Here is a 23,347-nt window from a genome sequence, read left to right as displayed (position 1 = left end):
TGACAAAGCGTTATTGTACCAAGGCAGACCTCTTTTCATGAGGAGGTGAGTGGGCAGCCACCAAGAATCACAAACTCCAGAGAGAAACAATGAAGCTGTAACTTGCAGCAAACTCCATATGTTGGAAAGAAGCTGGAGCAGACAGATGATTATTTTTTTAACGATTCACCAACATGAAAAAGGTGAAATCAGTTTGTTCCTAACCGTAATGATTTTGTTGCCTCGTTTGAATTCGAATTAATGGTCAGAGATCAGTAACAGAAAATCCCACTGGTTCTGCAAACAAACAATATATCATTGTGAATAATGGTCTGCTACTAATTACTTGTGGATAGAAGTTGATAAGAAAAATAATAAAGCATTATTTTAACAGTACAGAATAAAACCCTTCTGTTGTATTAACTTACTGCGTTGAACTGGATTGCTCTTTAGTTGTTACATATATAACTTAGTGGTCTTTCTGACAAAGAGGTATCCCACAAACAGGAAGAGAGGCAACTGCATTGATTTCCCCAATTGCTATCCGTCTTTTAATCCTCATTTCCCCCTTTGTGGTGCATATTCCCCAACCCTTACATTTGGAAATATTCCAATCCTCTATGAATAATTTGAGGTAAGTTAAAATAAAAGGCTTGGTTAGTTTGTACACGTGCGTGTGCACGCGCACACGAGAAGGCTTTTCCAAGATCCACCCTTTTACACTCAGACACTAAAAGGGGGAATAAGGAAAAACATGGACCAGTTATGATGACCTCACCAGTAGAACCCAAGGCAATTGAAGTCTTCTGGTGAAATCGAGGGCAGGGGGGCTGTCCCTTGGGCAGTGCCAGTCTGGCACCCAAGCACTGCCCACTGGTTGGTGCCAAAGCAGGGCCAAACTGTGGGTGGGGGTACACTGGACAGGGCCAGACTGGAGATGGATCAATCAGGTGGGGGGGGGGGGGCACTGCCATTCTGAACGTGATCAGTGGGAGAGGGCAGGGTGATGTTTCTGGGCGGGTGGGGTTCATGATTAGCTGTGGGTCTCCATGATTACTGGGGTGGAAGCGGGGGGGCGGGGGGGGGGGGCAGCCTGGGTCAAGGCCAATTGCGCACGTGGAGGCACAGAGGTCTGCGCATGTGCAGTGGTACCCTCTGCTGCTATAGCAGGCTTGCTAGTGATTTAACCCCCCTGCCCCCTTCCCCTGTAGATGAGGAACAGTTTAGCCCACTGAGTACATAAGATACTGGATTTGAACTTGCCCAAAAAACATGGCAGAAACTCTCCCGTTTCCACGCTCATCCAGGACTTAAGTAATTCAGGGTGTTCTCTACAAAATTGGAGCATGGTTTCTATTGTCCTGCAGGAAATATAAAGTGTAATGTTACATGCAAAGTAACTTTGATTTTCCCTCCTTGGAATTCCCTTTGTCCCAGATATTTATATTGTATGTTAGGAACCAGGTCAGAAACTCCAAGGGTATTTTATGAAGTTAGCCTAAACCCCAATTTTTATATTTGCTTTTGGAATTAGGGTGAGCATAAGGTGTTTCACTCCAGGTACGATTCAAGTGACCCACTGGGAAGCTTTTATTAAACAAAGTTTGTTTAAGAACAGTTAGAATATAATAAAAAGAATAAGCATAACTTTTACCAATTAAATTACTTAAACATAAGACAGTATTATTCTTAACAACAAACTATCTCTAAAGTTCCAATTCAAGCAATAGCGCATAGACACAAATCCCTCTTCAGAATCAGGTAGCACAAAAACATATTGGCTCATGTGGGTGCTAGATTTTCCAGCCTTTTAACATCTCTGGACAGAAATCCAGAAAGACACATTAAAAACTTTTGACTCCGATACAGCAACCTCCAGAGAAAGAGCTATCCTCAAAGAGTAGAACTTCAGAAAAAGAGATCTATTTTCTGGTAGCTCTCAGTCTCCAATCTTCAAAGAGAGAAAGAACTATTTTCTGTGGTGCCCAAGCAGCAACTTTGCTTGTTTTCTTTTTGTAAATCTAGTCCCACCCAGCCACATGTCTTCATTTGTCAATCAACCTAATCAAGCCCCACTCTGAAAAACCCCAGGGGAAAACACTAAAATAACAATATTGCATTAGCCCAGATTAAAACAAGCATTCCAGTGATTAGGATCAATTATGCTGTTGCAGTAACAACATGTAGCCTGCTGGTTATAGACAAAGTGGCACCAATACATCAAACTAACTGCTGAAAAATTCCTGCTCAAGAAACATGACACAAATACATTTCTTAAAAGCACAGTATCATTACAGTATCATAAAAATTGAGATGATACCCTGTCTTGAATGATGAACAATAAATGTTATTACTCTGCCATCACTAATGCAGCGTGGGATGCAAATCCACTTGATCTGTTCCGTTTCCCCTCATCTTTTCTCTTAATTATTTACATTACTAAAACATGCCCCCCTTACCTCTCATCGTAGCGATGTTGTTCTTGTTGTTGGAAGACTGTACCTGTAAGGTTTCCTCCACAAACAGCACGTATACAAGCCTGGCTGGCTGGCTGATGGTAACTCATACATCTAAACTCGGAAAAACTTCATCCCCAGACAACACTGAAAATAGATGAATATTTTATTGATCTTTTTTCCTAGCATTTATGCTTCACAATGGTTCCTTATGTCTCTGAGTATCACTCATACAGTCTGGAACATGGCAGTAAATGTCGTGGGTTTCAACTGGCCTGTACTACTGTTCCAGGTAGGTAAAGCCAGGTAAGCAAATGGTCGCTGAGATTTATAACATTTACAAGTGTCAAGACTCCAAATAAATGATTTTACATCTATTAAGATCCAGGCCGGAAACTACAAGGTATTTTGTGAAGTTAGCTCAGATCCTAAGCTTTACAACTGATATTGGTATTAGGATGAGCAGAAGGAATAGGGTTCAAATGACCCACTAGGGAGCTTTTATCAAATAAAGTTTATTGAAGAACACAGTTAAAATATAACAAAGAATAACTTTTACCAATTAAAATACTTAAACATGAAAGCATATAATTTTGAACATTTAGCTTTCTCTGTTGTTCTAATTTAGCAGTATCCCTTATAAACCCCTTCTTTAGAACCAGTTAACACAGAAAATCCAATATGCTAATATGGCTCCTCAATCTCTGGCCTTGCAATACCTCTGGAGCGTGATCCAGATGGCTTTTTGTCTTCCAATTCTTATACAGCAACATCTAGCGAAAGCTCCAGCCCCAGCTGGCAGAATCGCAGAGAGAGATTTATTTCTAAGCAGATCCCAGCCTCCAAACAGGGCAAGAGATACAGAAAAAAGCAACTTCTCTCTAGAAGCTCCCAAAATGCAGATTGCCCTGAGTTCTCTGTGCCCAGTCATATGCCTTTACCTGTCAATCAACCTAATCATGCACTGCTTTGCAATATCCTAAGTGAAAATACAAAATAACAGAACCCTGCATTACTCCAGATTAAAACAAATATTGTAGCAATTAAGATCAGTTATGCTGCTGCAGTAACAAGACAGTGCTGCTGGATCCACACAAAGTGGCTCTGAATACATAGAACAGATTCTGCACAAGAAACGTGACTAAAATAGATTTGTTAAAGACACAGTATCATCACACATTAAAAAAAATCCAGGTCTCTCTCTCTCTCTCTCTGGACCCAGATGCAATCAGAGCACAAAACCAACATGCAACCAAAATGATTGTTGGTGTAAGTCAGCAATGCAATGTAAACAGCCCCAACCTCCTAATTTTAAACAATCCAAATCCAACCAAATTCATCTCAAAACATTATAGCGCAGAACAAGCCCTTCGGCCCACGATGTTGCACCGACCAATTAAAAAAGCAATGACCCTCTAACCTAAACCAATCCCTTTCCATCCATAAACCTATCCATGGATCTCTTAAATGCCCCCAAACTAGGCGCATCTACAACTGCAGCAGGCAGGGCATTCCAATCCCTCACCACCCTTTGAGTAAAGAACCTACCTCTGACATCCGTCCTATATCTACCACCCCTTAATTTAAAGCTATGCCCCCTTGTGCTAGCTTTCTCCATCCGAGGAAAAAGGCTATCACTATCCACCCTAGTTAAACCTCATCATCTTATACGTTTCAATAAGGTCCCCTCTTAGCCGCCTTCTTTCTAATGAAAACAACCCCAAATCCCTCAGTCTCTCCTCATAGGACCTTCCCTCCATACCAGGCAACATCCTGGTAAACCTCCTCTGCACCTTCTCCAATGCCTCCACATCCTTCCTATAATATGGGGACCAGAACTGCACACAATACTCCAAGTGCGGATGCACCAGAGTTTTGTACAGTTGCAACATGACGCTGCAGCTCCTAAATTCAATCCCTCTACCAATAAACGCCAAGACACCGTATGCCTTCCTAACTACCCTATCTACTTGATTCCCAACTTTCAGGGATCTATGTACACATACACCTAGATCCCTCTGTTCATCAACACTATTCAGAGTCCTACCGTTAGCCCGATACTCTATGCATCTGTTATTCCTGCCAAAGTGAATTACCTCACACTTTTCCATATTAAACTCCATCTGCCACCTCTCGGCCCAGCTCTGCAACTTGTCCAAGTCTCTCTGTAAACTAAGACACCCTTCCTCACTATCTACCACTCCTCCGACCTTGGTGTCATCAGCAAATTTACTAATCCACCCAACTATACCCTCATCCAGATCATTTATAAAAATTACAAACAGCAGTGGCCCCAAAACAGATCCCTGAGGCACACCATAACAATAGCCCTACTCCAATTAGCCCTGATGCAAGGGTGCATTTGCTCAGCGAAACACTTCAAATTGTGACCAGATTTTCAACCATAGTTTTTGGAACATCTTTAACCAAGATATCTTCACTGAGGCATTGCTCTGTCTTTTTCATCCCATTCATATTGATAGTACCAGTATCAATTAAAAATGGAACAACCTTGTGATACGATGAGTGAGAATTGTTTCAAAAAAATGAATCAGGCTGGTTTGTGTCAGTGAGAACTTTGTTGAAAAAGAATAGAATGCTGTATTGGGTTGACTTAGAATACTGGATAAATGTGCCCAATGACCCTTTCTCATTATTAAGGGCCTGTTTCCATGCTGTAAACCTCTATTATCGTCATGTCCTTGGAATCCTCCTGCTGATCTGCATAATCTCAGAACTTCCATTAATAATTGACTTCCCTACCCACATCCCCTGCCCACCTGTATTCCAGGTAGGTTTGAGGTGCCTATAAGAATTTGTGACCATTATTAAAAACCAGGCCAGAAACTCCAAGGTAATTTATGAAGTTAGCCTAGTCCCTAAATTTTTCATTTAATTTTGACATTAGGAGGCGCGTAAAGTGTTTCACTCCAGATTTGATTAACTTGGAAGCTTTTATCGAGCAAAGTTTATTTAAGAACACAGTTAAAATATACAAATGAATTAGTGTAACTCTTACCAATTACAAGACTTAAACACGACACAGTATAACTCCTAACAGCTAGCTATCTCTGTTGTTCCAAGTCAAACACCATCCCACAGACAGACTTCAGACTTGGCACAGAGAGCAAATATGTCTCATGTGATGCTGGATTTGCAGCTTCTTTACATCCATGAATACGTGCTTTGAATGTTGGACCAATTCTTTGAGGTTTCCCAAGCCTGGACCTTTCAGCACGCCTCTGGAGACAGAGACAGTGCCTGCTTCCACCAGCTTCGAACAGCAACTGAGAAAATTAAACAAGAATCTTCAGAGAGCGAGGGGAAAAAGCACTGTTGCTTCTCTCCATTTCACCACTGAACAACGAAACTGAAAACTGAACTTTTGTCTGAAGTATACCTATCCCGAATTACAAGACATAAACTGTCAATCAACCTCAATCAAGCTCCACTCAGAATCCCCAAAGGATCATTAAAACCCCAGAACACTGCCTTAGTCCAGATGAAAATCAGCATGATGCCTATTATATTGCTTCAGTAACAATAAAGGACACCAGTTAGAGACAACATGGTGCCGACAAAATCCTGCAAAGGAACATGACTAAAATACAATTCTTGAGGAGATGCATCCCCGTGTATACAGGGACCCTATAGATGATCAGACCATATGTAGTAATCATCACATATTGTCTAGATTCAAATGCAGAACACAACAACACTTTGGCAGATTGGTTGCAACAGGTGATGTGTCAATTCTCATATAGGGACATCCCTACTGATACTTATACCCTTTTTGAAATGTCCCTCTGATGCGTGGTCATTATAATTGGATAAGTTCAGTTAGATAAATAGAGAACGAATCTGATCAGGAATTTTCCATTCTTCAAATAATATGCATCATTAATATATTTGATCACATCCTTCCATCCCCACTGGGGAAGCTAGCTTGAGTTTAACATCAAGTCCAGATTGCCTAGAAGCAGAAATCCAAGAGTTTGAATGAGACATAAGAACTAGGAGCAGGAGTCGGCCACCTGGCCCCTCGAGCCTGCTTTGCTATTCAATAAGATCATGGCTCATCTTGTCATGGTCTCAGCTCCACTTACCCACCCACTCACTATAACCATTAATTCCCTTACTGTTCAAAACTTTATCTATCCTTGCCTTAAAAATATTCAATGAGGAAGCCTCAACTGCTTCACTGGGCAGGGAATTCCACAGATTCACAACCCTTTGTGTGAAGAAGTTCCTCCTCAACTCAGTCCTAAATCTGCTTCCCCTTATTTTGAGGCCATGCCTCAAATGCCACCAGTGGAAACAACTTCTCTGCTTCTCTCTCATCTAATTCCTTCATAATGTTTCTCTAAGATCTCCCCCCCACATTCTTCTGAATCCCAATGAGTATAACCCCAGTCTACTCAGCCTCTCCTCATAAGCCAATCCTCTCAACTCCAGCATCAACCTAGTGAATCTCCTCTGCACCCCATCCAGTGCCAGGATATCCTTTCTCAAGTAAGGAGACCAAAATTCGCTAGCTTAGTTCACTGGCTCAAAGGAAACCATGTGCTGGGCAAACAGAATATGTTGTGACAGCGCAGAAAGGCTTTGCTTAGAGCCAACATCATTCTCCTTGCTGCTCCTTAAACTCAACAGGGGAATAGATTTCAGCCAATCTTCAACCTTCAGAATTTCTAGAAGCTTTACGTGTTCGCCCTGTCCACAAGGGAAAATATGAGTTCAGCGAATGGATCTTAATGCTTCAAACATTGAATGCAGGATTTCCTGACTGTGCTTGCCCCAAAACCAGGAATTCCCACCCGTTAATGTAAGCCTTACTTGTGACTAATAAAAAATAAACTTTACATTAACACTGCAATGAAGTTACTGTGAAAATCCCCTAGTCACCACATTCCTGTTCAGGTACACTGAGGGAGAATTTAGCATGGCCAACGTACCCTAACCAGCACATCTTTGGAGTGTGAAAGAAAACCCACACAGACACAGGGAGACCATGCAAATTCTGCACAGACAGTGACCCAAGCTGGGAATCGAACCCGGGTCCCTGCCGCTGTGAAGCAGCAGTGCTAACCACCGTGCCACCCCATGCATTTTCCTTCAGTACTTCTGGGTAACTATATTCATGACATGCACTGTTACACCAGTGAAAATGGAGCTCTTCATCCAAATCATTGAAATGTGCTAATAACATTCGTTATACTGAGATAAAATCCCAAACAGACGAATAGAAGATGCAAGACAGCAAATTAGTTCAGGCTCAGAGAGTCACAAGGAGAGGAATGAAAGAAATGCGGAGCCTATGGGAAAATGACAACAGCTTTCAAGAACAAAGAAAATTACAGCACAGGAACAGGCCCTTCGGCCCTCCAAACCTGCACCAACCGTGCTGTCCCGACTGAACTAAAACCCCCTACCCTTCCAGGGACCATATCCCTCTATTCCCATCCTATTCATGGATTTGTCAAAAAGGCCCTTAAACCTCACTATCGTATCCGCTTCCACTACCTCCCCCGGCAGTGAGTTCCAGGTACCCACCACCCTCTGTGTAAAAAATCGTATATCTCCTTTAAACCTTGCCCCTCGCCCCTTAAACCTGTGCCCCCTAGTAATTCTCTCTTCCACCCTGGAAAAAAGCTTCTGACTATCCACTCTGTCCATGCCTCTCATCATCTTGTAGATTTCTATCAGGTCGCCCCTCAACCTCTGCCGTTCCAGTGAGAACAAACCAAGTTTCTCCAACCTCTCCTCATAGCTAATGCCCTCCATACCAGGTAACATCCTGGTAAATCTTTTCTGTACTCTCTCCAAAGCCTCCACATCCTTCTGGTAGTGTGGCGACCAGAATTGAACACTATATTCCAAGTGCAGCCTAAATAAGGTTCTATAAGGTCCTGCAACATGACTTGCCAATTTTTAAACTCAGTGCCCCGGCTGAAGGCAAGCATGCCGTATGCCTTCTTGATTACCTTCTCCACCTGCATTGCCACTTTCAGTGACCTGTGTACCTGTACACCCAGATCCCTCTGTCTATCAATACTCTTCATTTACTGTATATTTCCTATCTGTATTAGACCTTCCAAAACACATTACCTCACATTTGTCCGGATTAAACTCCAACTGCCATCTCTCTGCCCAAGTTTCTCTTTCCTTACTGTCTCTATACTCATGGATCCTGCATTTCTTGCCAGGGACAGCCACGGTCTTCCTGCTGCTCAATAAAGATATGATCACTATCTTGAAAAAATCACCATGCAACAATAATTCGAAACCCTTCTCCAAGCGTTTTAAAATTCTATTATGGGATTTGGGTGTGACTGGCTGTGCCTAGCAGTTATCGTCTTACCATAACTGCCCCTTGAAAAGATGGTGGGTGAGCTGCCTTCTTGAAACATTGCAGTCCATGTGGTGTAGGTACACCCACAGAGCTGTTAGGGAGGGAGTTCCAGGATTGTTATTGGACATCAGTCAGTCCATGTGGTGTAGGTACACCCACAGAGCTGTTAGGGAGGGAGTTCCAGGATTGTTATTGGACATCAGTCAGTCCATGTGGTGTAGGTACACCCACAGAGCTGTTAGGGAGGGAATTCCAGGATTGTTATTGGACATCAGTCAGTCCATGTGGTGTAGGTACACCCACAGTGCTGTTAGGGAGGGAGTTCCAGGATTTTGACCCAGTGACAGTGACGGAATGGCCGATATATTTTTGTATTGTGTGGGCTGTGATGATACTGTACGTATAAGAAATGTATAAGATCCAAGATAACTCGCTCCCTCGTAGGTTCCATTACACACTGTTCAAGGAAACTATCGTGACAGCATTCCAGGAACTCTTCCTCAAGTCCACTGCGTCTGACTGGAGTCAACCAATCAATATGCAGGTTAAAATCCCCCATGATTATTGCTGTTCTGTTTTTGCACACATCCATTATGTGCTTGTTTATAGCCCACCCCACCTCAAAGTTATTATTTGGGGGCCTATAGCCTATGCCCACCAGTGACTTTCTCCCCTTACTATTCCTTATCTCCACCCACATCGATTCCACATTTTGCTCCTTAGGGCCTATATCATCTCTCACGACCACCCTGATGTTATCCTTAATTAACAGAGCTACCCCCCCCCTCCTTTTCCTTCCTGTCTATCCTTCCAAAATGTCTGATACCCCTGGATATTCACCAGGATGTTCCCTGGTCTCGAGGGTGTTGGCTATGAGGAGAGCTTGGATAAACTGGGATTGTTTTCACTGGAAAGACAGAGGCTGAGGGGAGACCTGGTCTACAAAATGATGAGAGGCAGAGACAGGGGGGATAGTCAGAGACTTTTTCCCCAGGGTGGAAGTGTCAATTACACGGGGGCACGGGTTCCAGGTGAGAGGGGGACAGTTTAAGGGAGATGTGCGGGAGAGGTTTTTCACACAGAGAGGGGTGGGTGTCTGGAACGTGCTGCCAGAGGAGGGGGTGGAAACAGGAACATTAACAACATTTAAGAGGCATCATGAATAGGGAGGGAATAGAGGGATACGGACCGAGTAAGGGCAGGAGGGTTTTTAGTTTAGTTTGGGCATCATGATTGGCACAGGCTTGGAGGGGCCGAAGGGCCTGTTTCTGTGCTGTACTTTGTTCTTTGAAACTTGAGCCAGTGATAACAGGAACCCGCTAATATGCTACTTAAAATCATAGAACCCTGTTCAGAAGGCCATTCAGCCCATTGAGCCTGCACTGACCAAATTCCACCCAGGCCCTATCCCCATGCATTTACCCTGGCTTGTCCCCCTGACACCAAGGAGTAATTTAGCATGGCCAATCCAACTAACCTGCACATCTTTCAGACTGTGGAGGGAAACCAGAGGAAACCCACGTAGACACAGGGAGAACATGCAGACTCCATGCAGTGATCCAAGCCAGGAATTGAACCTGGGTCCTCAGCGGTGTGAGGCAGTAGTGCTAACCACTGTGCCAACATGAATCCCTGTCTCATCAATGTGTGTGTGTGTGTTTGCACATTCTCCCCATGTCTGTGGGTTTCCTCCCACAGTCTGAAAGGTGTGCTAGTTAGGTTCATCGGCCGAGCTAAATTCTCCGTCAGTGTACCCGAACAAGTGCCGCAGTGTGGCAACTAGGGGATTTTCACAGTAACCTCATTACAGCTTTAATGTAAGCCTACTTGTGACTAATGAACAAACTTTACTTCTGTCTGTGACACACACACATGGTACAGGGGTCTGTCAGAGTGGTGAATCAGAAGTATATGATTACCTCACTTGGTGGGACAAGCCTGTGTGCGTGATTTCCCCCACCCCCCACAATTGTTGGAGCTTTGGGGTGCTGCTACAAGCAGGTACCATAGGAGAACACAAGTTGCATCTTTTTGGGAGATATTTCCCAATTGTAAAATTGTTGCAGTCTTCTCCCAATATTTTCATTTGCTTTTTCTGACAGGTAGCAACAAGAGGGGTGTGTGTGTGTGTGTATAAAGAGATAGAGTGAGAGAGCAGCAGGATTGCTCAGGGCTCTGGGGATATGGTATTAAAAATATGGCTCTGGGACTTCTCCAGTTGTGCTTGACTCTGGTGAACGCTGACTTGGGAGATGGGATATTTGAGGCAGTTTCAAGTCCCAAACACATTAGGCGCTGTACAGATTTTAACCTGGTGTTGCGAGACTTCTTACTGTGCTGCTACATAAAGAACAAAGAACAAAAACAGCCCGGGAAACAGGCCCTTTGGCCCAACAAGCCCACGCCACCATTTTAACATTGAGTCCCCCCTCCGCCCATGACCCTTATCTATGCTTATGGCATCCCACATTGAGGGAAAACTAATTTAGGGACAATTTATTACCACCAATCAGCCTAATAGCACATCTTTGGGGTGTGGGAGGAAACTGGAGCACCCGGAGAAAACCCACGCAAGCACGGGGAGAATGCACAAACTCCCGCAGACACCGGCCCAAATCCATGTGTCTGCACAGCAAACAGTGATAGTCACTGCGCTGTCGTGTTGCCCAGCATCTGGTCCAGTTTAAGAGTACACTAACGACGTGAAGCACTAGGCTACTCTCGAAACAACCAAGAGCAGCCCTCGTACAACCCACCGCGTGTATGCCCCTCGCTGGGCAACAAGGTGGACCAACTTAAATGATGAGGGGCAGCTTCAGAAACACAATAACAGAGACAATCTAATCAATTTATTCAAAAAAAAACAGTTCATTACAGAATTCTCAAGTGGTCAGATCAACAAGACTTCACAATTGGAAACATCTCAAACTACATTTCACAGTTAGACTCTTCAGCCCCTGCTGCACTTTGCAACCTCCTTTGTGCTCAGCACCATTTGGATAAAGACACACCGGAGTGCATTCCCACCCACATGTTAAGTAGCAATTGACAGTTCCCTGCAAAGTTGCTGGTTATTGTTCCCCTGCCTGACTCTGACTGCTCACCTGCTCATTCAGGGTGGCCCACACGTATCGATGTGTGAAACATCGCTCATCGGGAGCGGAAGCCGAGTGTGATTCCAGCACTCCCACCTTTGCAGGACAGACACAGAACAGGGAACCGTGGAATAGCGGGAAATGACAAAAGGAAGAAACAGGAAAAGTTTGGAGTACAAGTCGGCTCACACCCTTTCCCCTGGGTAGAGTCCCTGATGTCTGGGGGTCAGAATCAACAGTCAAACCCAGTTATTTGCTTCAAATTTAATAAGTCACAAGCTGCCACAACCACTGGCAGAAGTCCAGCCCCCAGATTAAGTGCAGTGTCGCATTCCAGAAACAAAAGTCCAGGCAGCTTTCAAAATACGCAGCACTTGATATGAGAGCTTCAAAACAAACTTATATAAAAAGGTATCCCTGCTGCCATGATTGTAACAATGGATAATTCAGATATTCCCAGTTTGAAACATTATTCAGAATAGAGCTACAGCAATTGGAATAGATTCCAAGGGCAGCTTTCTGACTGAGGGAGTGGGCACAATGTATTTGCATTAATGGCTCTCTGCAATCAGAGGGAAACTGAGGGCAGTAAACTGAGGATGTTCCATTCACAGGACTTGCCAACACTGTCAGCAGAGCCACCACTTGTTAATTCAATCAGCCAGTCACAGACCCAAATACTCAGCACTGCCGAGCAGAAGCATAATGACCAGGAGCAGGAATCCAAAATTATTTACCGCCTTACTCAAGAAGGTTAAAGTTTATTTATTAGTCACAAGTAGGCAACGAAGTTACTGTGAAAATCCCCTAGTCAACACACTCCTATTTGGGTACACTGAGGGAGAATTTATCATGGCCAATCCACCTAACCTACACATCTCTGGACTGTGGGAGGAAACCGGAGCACCCGGAGGAAACCCACGCAGACACGGGGAGAATGTGTAGACTCCACACAGACAGTGACCCGAGCCGGGAATTGAACCCGGATCCCTGGCGCTGTGAGGCAGCAGTGCTAAGCATAGTGCCATCCAAAAAGACCTCAGCCAAGATCAGCTGAGTCCCCCTCAGTCTAAGTACCTCAGTATCACAGCTAGGTGGCACACTGGGAGTGCTGGAAAACACTCTACTGTTTTCCAGAACTGAAAAACTGGATTCAGAGAGATCAAGCATCTTTCCCTTTAATTCCATATCAAACTTCCCCAAGTCAGCCTGGCGTAGCCAGCTTGGACTCAAATTTGTGAACATTCCTGGAAACATGGCTTTGAATGTGGGCTGAAGAGCCTGTTCCTGTGCTACATCGTTCTTTGAACTGTGTGGGCATCTTAGCTGCTCGCTCAGTCCAGAAACAGTTGGCAGAGTCCCAGTTCCTGAGCCCGTGTGAAATAAAAGCTGTCAACTCGGTCTATCGGAATGCATCACAACTTACACTTTCTAAAACCAAAAGCAAAACACTGGATACTGGAGAAATTTTTTAAAAATCCAGAAAAATACAGCAGGCGTGCGGAGAGGGGCACGAGAGTTAACGTTGCGAGTCCAACATGACCCTTGGTCGGGGCAGGAGTCCTGAAGATGTCATAGTGATCCCGAAACTTTAACTCTCATTTTAACTCTCATTGCTGCCCTTTTTCCAGCGCTCATTTTACTTTCCTTCCAGCTCCGTCCCCAGCCTGTGTGGCAATCCTTAATTTGAATACTTCAAAAGGCTAAAACACTGCCTGTCATTGGCAATCCTTCCCAGAGGCGAGTTGAGAAAGAGGCTGAAGCTATACTGGTGCCTGATAAAATATTTGGTATGTGGGAGGGATGGGAGCACTGCTGCACCAAGTTCGCAGTCTGAATGCAGACCAGAGAATTGGGCCAGCAAGTGACAGTATACACATTGAATTTTTTTTTTAAATATACAAAATTGTTTTAATTTAAAAACATTACAAATCGTTCTCAGCAGAACTTGCACATGTTGATCACGAGGCACTAGACCATAATAAAATACACGGTTTGGGATTTCAAATATATACCGAGAGCATCTGACTCTTCACATCAGTGAGGGGGTTGGGGGGGGGAGGAATATCACTCAATGCTAGATCAGTACAATTATCTGAGATCTAAAAGGTAGTGTTAAACTAGGGCTTTCTGTAAAGCTTCTAATTAATAATTATGATCCTAAACCCTACGATAATTATTTAATTCACAGGAACTACTGAACTCCCCCTCGAGAAAGGTTGGCTTAGAATAGCTCTCGTGTGGTTCCCCATGGAACAGTCCTCCAAATGCCACCCAGTAAAGCTACAGCCTGGCGTCTGGACACAGGGAGGCAGAAAGGAGTTTGCTCTGGTTAGCTGTCAGTCCCGCCTCGCTCTTCGATAAGCACAGCACTGCCATCGTTTACTGTGCGTCCGCAGCTCAGATAGGGGACTCCCAGTGAGACTGCACAGTACCAGGCCTAAGAGAGACAAGAGACAAAGTACAGGTCACTTCATAAAATCAATCACTTCCTTCCACAGCTCTGAATTAAAGCAGCACGGCTAGTTACTTGCTGGATTCTTTCCTTTCTGCACTGCTGGATAATCACCCATTAAGATAAGTAATTGCCACTGCCACCTGCAGTTTTTTTATATTCATCCCTGGGACATGGGTGTCGCTGGCTGGTCCAGCATTTATTGCCCATCCCAAGGGCAGTTAAGAGTCAACCACATTGCTGTGACTCTGGAGTCACATGTAGGCCAGACCGGGTAAGGACGGCAGATTTCCTTCCCTAAAGGACATAGTGACCTAGATGGGTTTTTCTGACAATGGTTTCATGGTCATCAGTATGTAGAACATAGAACATTACAACGCAGTACAGGCCCTTCGACCCTCAATGTTGTGCCGACCTGTGAGACCAATCTAAAGTCCATCTAATCTACACTATTCCAATATCACCCATATGTTTATCCAATGACCATTTGAATGCCCTTAAAGTTGGCGAATCCATTACTGTTGCAGGCAGGGCATTCCACGCTGTTACTACTCTGAGTAAAGAACCTACCTCTGAAATCTGTCCTATATCTATCACCCCTCAATTTAAAGCTATGTCCCCTCGTGTTAGCCATCTCCATCTGAGGAAAAAGGCTCTCACTGTCCACCCTATCTAATCCTCTGAACATCTTATATACCTCTATTAAGTCACCTCTTAACCTCCTTCTCTTTAACAAAAACAGTCTCAAGTCCCTCAGCCTTTTCTCATAGGACCTTCCCACCTTACTAGGCAACATCCTGGTATACCTCCTCTGCACCCTTTCCAATGCCTCCACATCTAGTATGATTTCCCTTTTGTAAATCCATGCTGACTTTGTCTGATTATATCACTGCCTTCCAAATGCTGAGTTATGAAATCCTTGGTAATAGACTGCAGCAACTTCCCCAGTACCGATGTTAGGCTCACTGGTCTATAGTTCCCTGTTTTCTCTCTACCTCCCTTTTTGGATAGTGGGCTTACATTAGCTACTCTCCAATCTGTAGGAACCAGTCCAGAGTCCAAAGAATTTTGGAAAATAACCACCAAGTGGATCTACTAATTCCAGGGCTGCTTTCTTAATTCCTCTGGGATGAAGATTATCAGGACCCGGAGATTTATCCACCTTCAATCCTATCAATTTCACCAAAACCATTTCTCTACTAAAGCTGATTTCCTTCAGTTCCTCACTAAAACCTGTTTCTCTCAGAACTTCTGCTCCATTATTCATGTCTTCCTTTGTGAGACTGAAGCAAAGTACAGATTTAATTCCTCAGCCTGTCTTTATTCCCCGTTTCTCCCTGTAAGGGGCCTACATTTGTTTCTGTCAATCCTTTTCTCTTTACACACCTACAGAAACGTTACAATTAGTTTTTAGGTCCCCGCTCGCTTACTTTCATGACAGACCTTCCTCCATCTTCTTCTAATTCTGCAGAACAATCGCTGAATATATTCTTAACATTTTTTTCTTCGATTGTGGCCCTCAGTAGCAAAGCCAGCAATTATTGCCCAATGAGAAACTGGTGACAAGCACCTCCTTGAACCGCTGCAGTCCCTGTGGTGTAGGTACACCCACAGTGCTGTTAGGGAGGGAGTTCCAGGATTGTTATTGGACATCAGTCAGTCCATGTGGTGTAGGTACACCCACAGTGCTGTTAGGGAGGGAGTTCCAGGATGGTTATTGGATATCAGTCTGTGTGGTGTAGGTACACCCACAGTGCTGTTAGGGAGGGAGTTCCAAGATTGTTATTGGATATCAGTCAGTCCGTGTGGTGTAGGTACACCCACAGTGCTGTTAGGGAGAGAATTCCTGGACTGTTATTGGACGTCAGTCAGTCCACGTGGTGTAGGCACACGAGGACGGTCTCAACCGGGACCTTGGGTTCATGTCACACTATCTGTAACCCCCATGACTTGCCTGAGCTTGCAAAATCTCACTAACTGTCCTGTCTGGAGACAATACACATCTCTTTAACCTGTGCTTAACCCTCTCTCCACTCACATTGTCTGCACCTTTAAGACTTGATTAGCTGTAAAGACTCACATTCCAATCATTATTCTGTAATTTGAGTTTGTGTCTTTATATGCCCTGTTTGTGAATAGAACTCCCACTTACCTGACGAAGGGGCAGCGCTCCGAAAGGTAGTGGCGTTTGCTACCAAATAAACCTGTTGGACTTTAACCTGGTGTTGTGAGACTTCTAATGTATAGGTCCACCCACAGTGCTGTTAGGGAGGGAGTTCCAGGATTTTGACCCAGTGACAGTGAAGGGATGGCCGATATATTTCCAAGTTGGGATGGTGAGTGACTTGGAGGGGACCCTCCAGGTGGGGGTGTTCCCAGGTATCTGCTGCCCTTGTCCTTCTGGATGGAAGTGGTTGTGGGTTTGGAAGGTGCTGCCTAAAGAGCCTTGGTGAGTTGCTGCAGTGCATCTTGTAGATAGTACACACGGCTGTTACTGAGTGTCGGTGGTGGAGGGAGTGAATGTTTGTGGATGGGGGGCCAATCAAGCGGGTCTGCTTTGTCCTGGATGGTGTCGAGCTTCTTGAGTGTTGTTGGAGCTGCACCCATCCAGGCAAGTGGGGAGTATTCCATCACACTCCTGACTTGTACCTTATAGATGGTGGACAAGCTTTGGGGAGTCAGGAGGTGAGTTACTCACTGTAGCCTCTGACCTGCTCTGGTAGCTATAGCATTTATATGGCTGGTCCAGTTGAGTTTCTGGTCAATGGTAACCTGTAGGATGCAGCGATGGTAATGCCATTGAGTTTCAATGTACAATGGTTAGATCCTGTCTTGTTGGAGATGGTCACTTGTGTGATGTGAATAGTACTTGTCACTTATCAGCCCAAACCCAAACGCTCTAAGGGGAAGAATCCCAACTTTTCTCATCTCTCCAGTTAACAGCAGTGCTGTATTTCTGATATCATTCCAGTCTTCTGCAGTCTCTCCAAGACCATAACGTGTGTTTGTGGTGCCCAGTATGGCAGGCAATCGGTATAAACAGCTATAAACACTCAGCATCACTTCTTAGGTTTGAATTCTATTAATAATTAAAAAGGCCACATCTGTTTTTCTTTTTAAATAGTTTTCTCAACTTGTTCCACTGTCCATCATCCCCCATGTCTCTCTGATCCTGCACCCGAGTTAGGCGTACATCAGTGAATCTGTATCTGCTCTCCTCATTCCTTCTATTAAATATATCACTTCACCCTCCTGTGTCTGGTATCTGCCCATTTCACCATTCTGCCAATGCCCTCCTGAAGTTTGTTACTGTCACTATTTACTACCTTGTGTACCATCTGCAAACTTTGAAATCACATCCTGTGTACCCAGCTGAAGCTGGACTTTAGCACTGCACCAAGCAGAGCATGGAGCCACAGACTTTGTACCCGATCGCAGACAAATCTGTGCCAAGACTTACCAGATACGCGACAAAGCTCAAGTATGCGAGTGAAACGACCGCTGCGAGTAGGTAAAGTGCCACATGTCCCAGGCTCGACACGTACACAATCACAAAGTACATATTAATGGCACAGATGATAAATACAATGACACCGCCGACAATCTTCCAAACTCTGAGGGGGAAGAAGAACACAAATGCTAATTATGTTCAAGGCCACATCACTGGAACTGCACAATATCAGGCAGACTAACTTCACATCGAAATGGTTCAACCCGAGTTGATGTGCTTCAGTCAAGATTGAACTGCGTGGTCTCCAGGGCGACTCCTCCCCTTAACCTGAACCCCAAATCCCCCTCTTTTGTCCCATCCAAAGTCTAATTCCACACACTGTTATACCAAAACGTATCCACCTCGCATTTCCATGCGAGACTTTTTTTTGCCCATTCTATCATCTTATTCATGTCCTCGCAACTTCCACTGGTCCTGACATTTCGTTGCTCTGCCTATTCCCATAATCAGCTGCTAATTTTGCCCCTCACTCCCTCCAGTCCAATATGCAAATCATCAGAGTGGCCAGGGAACAATCGTGATCCCAGACAGATCCCCGTGGGTCACTGCCCTTCCCAATTGCTGAGAAAAATCACCCTCCCCTTTCTAAACAGTTCCAGCCAGACTTGCTCCCCTTCCGCTCGTACAATCGAGATGCTGTGGTCACCCCATAGTCTCTGAAGTGAATTCATCACACTGTCACCCTGGCTGAGTCTAGCCTGAATTTCTTTGGTCGAAGCTGTATCGTCCTGGGTAATGGGAGATACCACCCTTCCCAAGGTGAGCTCGGTATCCTGTGGGAGATTTCCACCCATCTCCATCACACTCCTGTCTGGTCAGTGCTGAATAGATGTTATTCCTGCTTCACTGGGTCAAACGAATCAAGCTACCGACTCGGGTAGCTCCTCACTGAGGCAGCGAGCAGAATAAATATCACCAGCAAACCAAAGGTTCAAAACTCACTGCCAACCATGCAGCATCTCACCTGTGTATCCATCAAATAACTCTCTCAGAACTATTTCTGCTAGGATAGAATAGAATCCCTACAGTGCAGAGGGGGCCATTCGGCCCACCAAGCCTGCACTGACCCACCTTTTTATCCTACCCAGGTCCTATCCCCATAACCCACGTATTTAAGAACATAAGAACTAGGAGCAGGAGTAAGCCATCTGACCCCTCAAGCCTGCTCCGCCATTCAATAAGATCATGGCTGATCTTTCTGTGGACTCAGCTCCACTTACCCACCCGCTCACCCTTAATTCCTTTACTGTTCAAAAATTTATCTATCTTGGTCTTAAAAACATTCCATGAGGGAGCCTCAACTGGGCAGGGAATTCCACAGATTCACAACCCTTTGTGTGAAGAAGTTCCTCCTCAACTCAGTCCTAAATCTGCTCCCCCTTATTTTGAGGCCATGCCCCCTAGTTCTAGTTTCACCCGCCAGTGGAAACAACTTCCCTGCTTCTATCTTATCTGTTCCCTTCATAATCTTATATGTTTCTATAAGATCTCCCCTCATTCTTCTGAATTCCAATGAGTATAGCCCCAGTCTACTCAGTCTCTCCTCATAAGCCAACCCTCTCAACTCCAGAATCAAACTAGTGAATCTCCTCTGCACCCCATCCAGTGCCAGTATATCCTTTCTCAAGTGTGAATCTGTCTCCACCACACTCTCAGACAGTACATTCCAGATCCTAACCACTCGCTGTGTGAACCTGTCCCCACCACACTCTCAGACAGTACATTCCAGATCCTAACCACTCGCTGTGTGAATCTGTCCCCACCACACTCTCAGACAGTACATTCCAGATCCTAACCACTCACTGTGTGAATCTGTCCCCACCACACTCTCAGACAGTACGTTCCAGATCCTAACCACTCGCTGTGTGAATCTGTCCCCACCACACTCTCAGACAGTACGTTCCAGATCCTAACCACTCGCTGTGTGAACCTGTCCCCACCACACTCTCAGACAGTACGTTCCAGATCCTAACCACTCGCTGTGTGAATCTGTCCCCACCACACTCTCAGACAGTACATTCCAGATCCTAACCACTCGCTGTGTGAATCTGTCCCCACCACACTCTCAGACAGTACGTTCCAGATCCTAACCACTCGCTGTGTGAACCTGTCCCCACCACACTCTCAGACAGTACGTTCCAGATCCTAACCACTCGCTGTGTGAATCTGTCCCCACCACACTCTCAGACAGTACGTTCCAGATCCTAACCACTCGCTGTGTGAACCTGTCCCCACCACACTCTCAGACAGTACGTTCCAGATCCTAACCACTCGCTGTGTGAACCTGTCCCCACCACACTCTCAGACAGTACGTTCCAGATCCTAACCACTCGCTGCATTTGAAAGGTTTCTTGTGACTCTTCTTTTACCAATCACAATAAACCTTGTCCCTCTGGTTCTCGGTCCTTCCACCAATGGGAACAATTTCTCCCTCTCTACTCTGTTCGGCCCCCTCATGATTTTGAGCGTCTCGATCAAATCTCCTCCTAACCTTCCTGTCCCCAAGGAGAACAGTCCCAACTTCTCCAATCTACCCACATCACTGAATTCCTCATCCCTGGAACCATTCTCTGGAATCAATTCTGCACTCTCTCTGAACCCTTCACATCCTTCCTGTAGTGTGGCACCCAGAACTGTGCACAGTACTCCAGCTGAGGTCTAACTAGTGTCTTGTACAAGTTCAGCATAACCTCCTTGCTCTTGTACTCTATGCCCCTATTAATAAAGCCCAGAATGCTATATGCTTTATTAACTGCTCTCCTCACCTGTCCTGCCACCTTCAATGACTTATGCACATCAAGTGCCTCTTCAACCGAAACGCTGCATTCTCCTTCCCAAAAACCACTTCACATTTCTCTGCATTCAATTTCATCTGCCACCCACCAATCCCACTAACTTGTCCTTTTGAAGCTCCAACCTCAGATTCCCAAATGCTTCCAAGTTTCATACCATCTGCAAATTCTGAAATTGTCCCAGTACAAAGGAAAAAAATTCTCAACGTTTCCAACCTCACCTCAGAGCTGAAGTCCCCTTTCTCTGGTGAAACTGTTCCCTCTTTAAAGACACAGCAGCACAGTGGTTAGCACTGCTGCCTCACAGCGCCAGGAACCCAGGTTCGATTCCCAGCCTGGGTCACTGTCTGTGTGGAGTTTGTACATTCTCCCCGTGTCTGTGTGGGTTTCCTCCGGGTGCTCCGGTTTCCTCCCACATTCTGCAAGATGTGCTGGTTAGGCGGATTGGCCCTGATAAATCGTATCTTAGTGTTAGGGGGTAAATGCATGGGGTTATGGGGTTAGGGTCTGGGTGGAAGTGTGGTCGGTATAGACTCGATGGGCCGAATGGCCTCCTTCTGCACTGTAGGATTCATTTCCATCTTTTCTGACATAGAATGTCCAGAATCATCCCTAACCACTGACCTCTAAAGTTCTAGCACAATCACTTTGTTTTTATATTTGAATTCTCTATGTAGATTCCCTAGTAACCCACATGCCTTTTTAAACTCACCTTATCACTAATCACCTATGAGGATTTATGTAGATGGATGCCAAGGTTTCTCTCCTTATTAACACTTTTCACTATCTATTTTAGTCCTACTTCCCTGAACTCCATCTGCCACGTTACTGCCAATTTCACCATCCAAAAGCTTGTAACTTTCATCATCGACTGCTTTCCCCATGTTTAGCATCATCTATAACCTTTAGAATGTGGTACCCTACACACGAGTCTACATTGTTACTGTTTGTTTGAAAGGTTTTTAAGGATGTGGGTGTTGCTGGCTAGGCCAGCGCTTATTGCCCCTTGAGAAGGTGGTGGTGAGCTGCCTTCTTGACCCCACTGCAGTCACTGTGGTGTAGGTACACCCACAGTGCTGTTAGGGAGGGAGTTCCAGGATTGTTATTGGACATCAGTCAGTCCATGTGGTGTAGGTACACCCACAGTGCTGTTAGGGAGGGAGTTCCAGGATTGTTATTGGACATCAGTCAGTCTGTGTGGTGTAGGTACACCCACAGTGCTGTTAGGGAGGGAACAGTACTATTAGACAGGATAATAACTCCTGGGCCATCCTGAATAGTTTTCCCACAAGAGTGTATCTGAGGCAGGAATTGAATGGAGGGGCTCGGGAATGATAACTGATAGCTGGGAATCAGTACCAGGCCTGAAACTAACCAAAAGATTCAGGGAAGTGTGTGGACTGTTTGGGGTGGGAGGGTTTGAGACGTAAAACAGTAGGTACCTGGGAGTGAGGTATAGGCTAGGGTCTCATCAAGTGGTCAGTGTGGGAAAGGCAGTTAGGGTTTGATAAAGGGTTTCGGAGGGTACATAAAATAACAGCTACCCAGGAGTGGGTTACAGTTGGAATCTAATCTATGATTTTATGTGCAGAGTAACAGATGCATCAACTGTGCCATTCTATCTTTGAATTATAAGGCAGAGACAAAAAAGGAAAATATCGAGTATTTTGGGATACTTACAGGCCATTGGTGAAGTCGTGCATTACTGAGCTCATACTTGTAAATGTCAATATCGGGATCAGCGCAAATGGCAGCTGCAAAGAGTTGAAAGGTCACCACCGTAAATAAACCAGGATTATACAGATACAACCATCATAGACAAGGCCACATCTTCCTAAAATTTAAATAACATCCGCAAACAATATTTAAAAAACCCAAAGATTAATATTCCACATTCACTGGAAAGCACTATGTTGTGAGATACCCTTTTTCTCCGACACCCCCAATAATCTTCTGGTACATAAGAAATAGGAGCAGGAGTCGGCCATCTAGCCCTTCGAGCCTGCCCCGCCATTCAATAAGATCATGGCTGATCTGAAGTGGATCAGTTCCACTTTCCTGCTTTTTCCCCATAGCCCCTAATTCCCTTGTCTATCAAAAACCTATCTACCCGTGATTTAAATATATTTAGCGAGGTAGCCTCCACCACTTCAATGGGCAGAGAATTCCAGAGATTCACCACCCTTTGAGTGAAGAAGTTCCTCCTCAACTCCGATCTAAACTGCACCCCCCCCACCCTTATCTTGAGGCTGTGCCCTCTAGTCCTGCTATCCTTTCTAAACGGGAAGAATCTCTCTACCCTATCCATCCCCTTCATTATCTTATACATCTCTATAAGATCCCCCCTCATCCTTCTAAACTCTAACGAGTACAGACCCAGTCTATTCAATCTCTCTTCATAGTCCAACCCCCTCATCTCCGGTATCAGCCTGGTGAAGCACTCAAGCACTTTTGTTCACCAAACAGACTTGCATCATCCCAATGCATTTCTTTTCTGCAAATACTTGTTTCCATTTGAGTCAAATCCTCTAATCCTCACTGTTCTAGTCAAATGAACATTATCCCACAAGGAATGATGGCTTATTCAATATTCCATGTATATGCCCTTGTTTAGAATTTCCATTTGACAACTATCCCATATCTACTGCTTCCATAACAGTGAGTGTTTCCGCAGCTGAAGGACTTTAAACAACCCCATTTCCTTAGC

General features: G+C 44.8%; 1 protein-coding gene across 1 annotated transcript in view; it reads right to left on the bottom strand.

The window, feature by feature from the left end:
- Positions 1 to 11,606: 11,606 nt before the first annotated feature.
- Positions 11,607 to 23,347, bottom strand: part of LOC145361847 (natural resistance-associated macrophage protein 2-like) — a 34,803-nt gene continuing 23,062 nt past the window's right edge. The window contains exons 7-9 of the mRNA XM_080217818.1: positions 22,321 to 22,394; positions 17,798 to 17,951; positions 11,607 to 14,322 (exon numbers count right to left, since the gene is read on the bottom strand). Coding sequence (XP_080073944.1) covers positions 14,215 to 14,322; positions 17,798 to 17,951; positions 22,321 to 22,394 — 336 coding nt within the window. The 3' untranslated portion in view covers positions 11,607 to 14,214. The remainder of the gene's footprint in view (positions 14,323 to 17,797; positions 17,952 to 22,320; positions 22,395 to 23,347) is intronic.

This window comes from Carcharhinus amblyrhynchos, chromosome X (assembly GCF_965287045.1).
Source record: "Carcharhinus amblyrhynchos chromosome X, sCarAmb.v2.hapA, whole genome shotgun sequence".
NCBI classification, from domain to species: Eukaryota; Metazoa; Chordata; class Chondrichthyes; order Carcharhiniformes; family Carcharhinidae; genus Carcharhinus; species Carcharhinus amblyrhynchos.
This window is presented reverse-complemented; position numbering and strand designations above follow the sequence as displayed.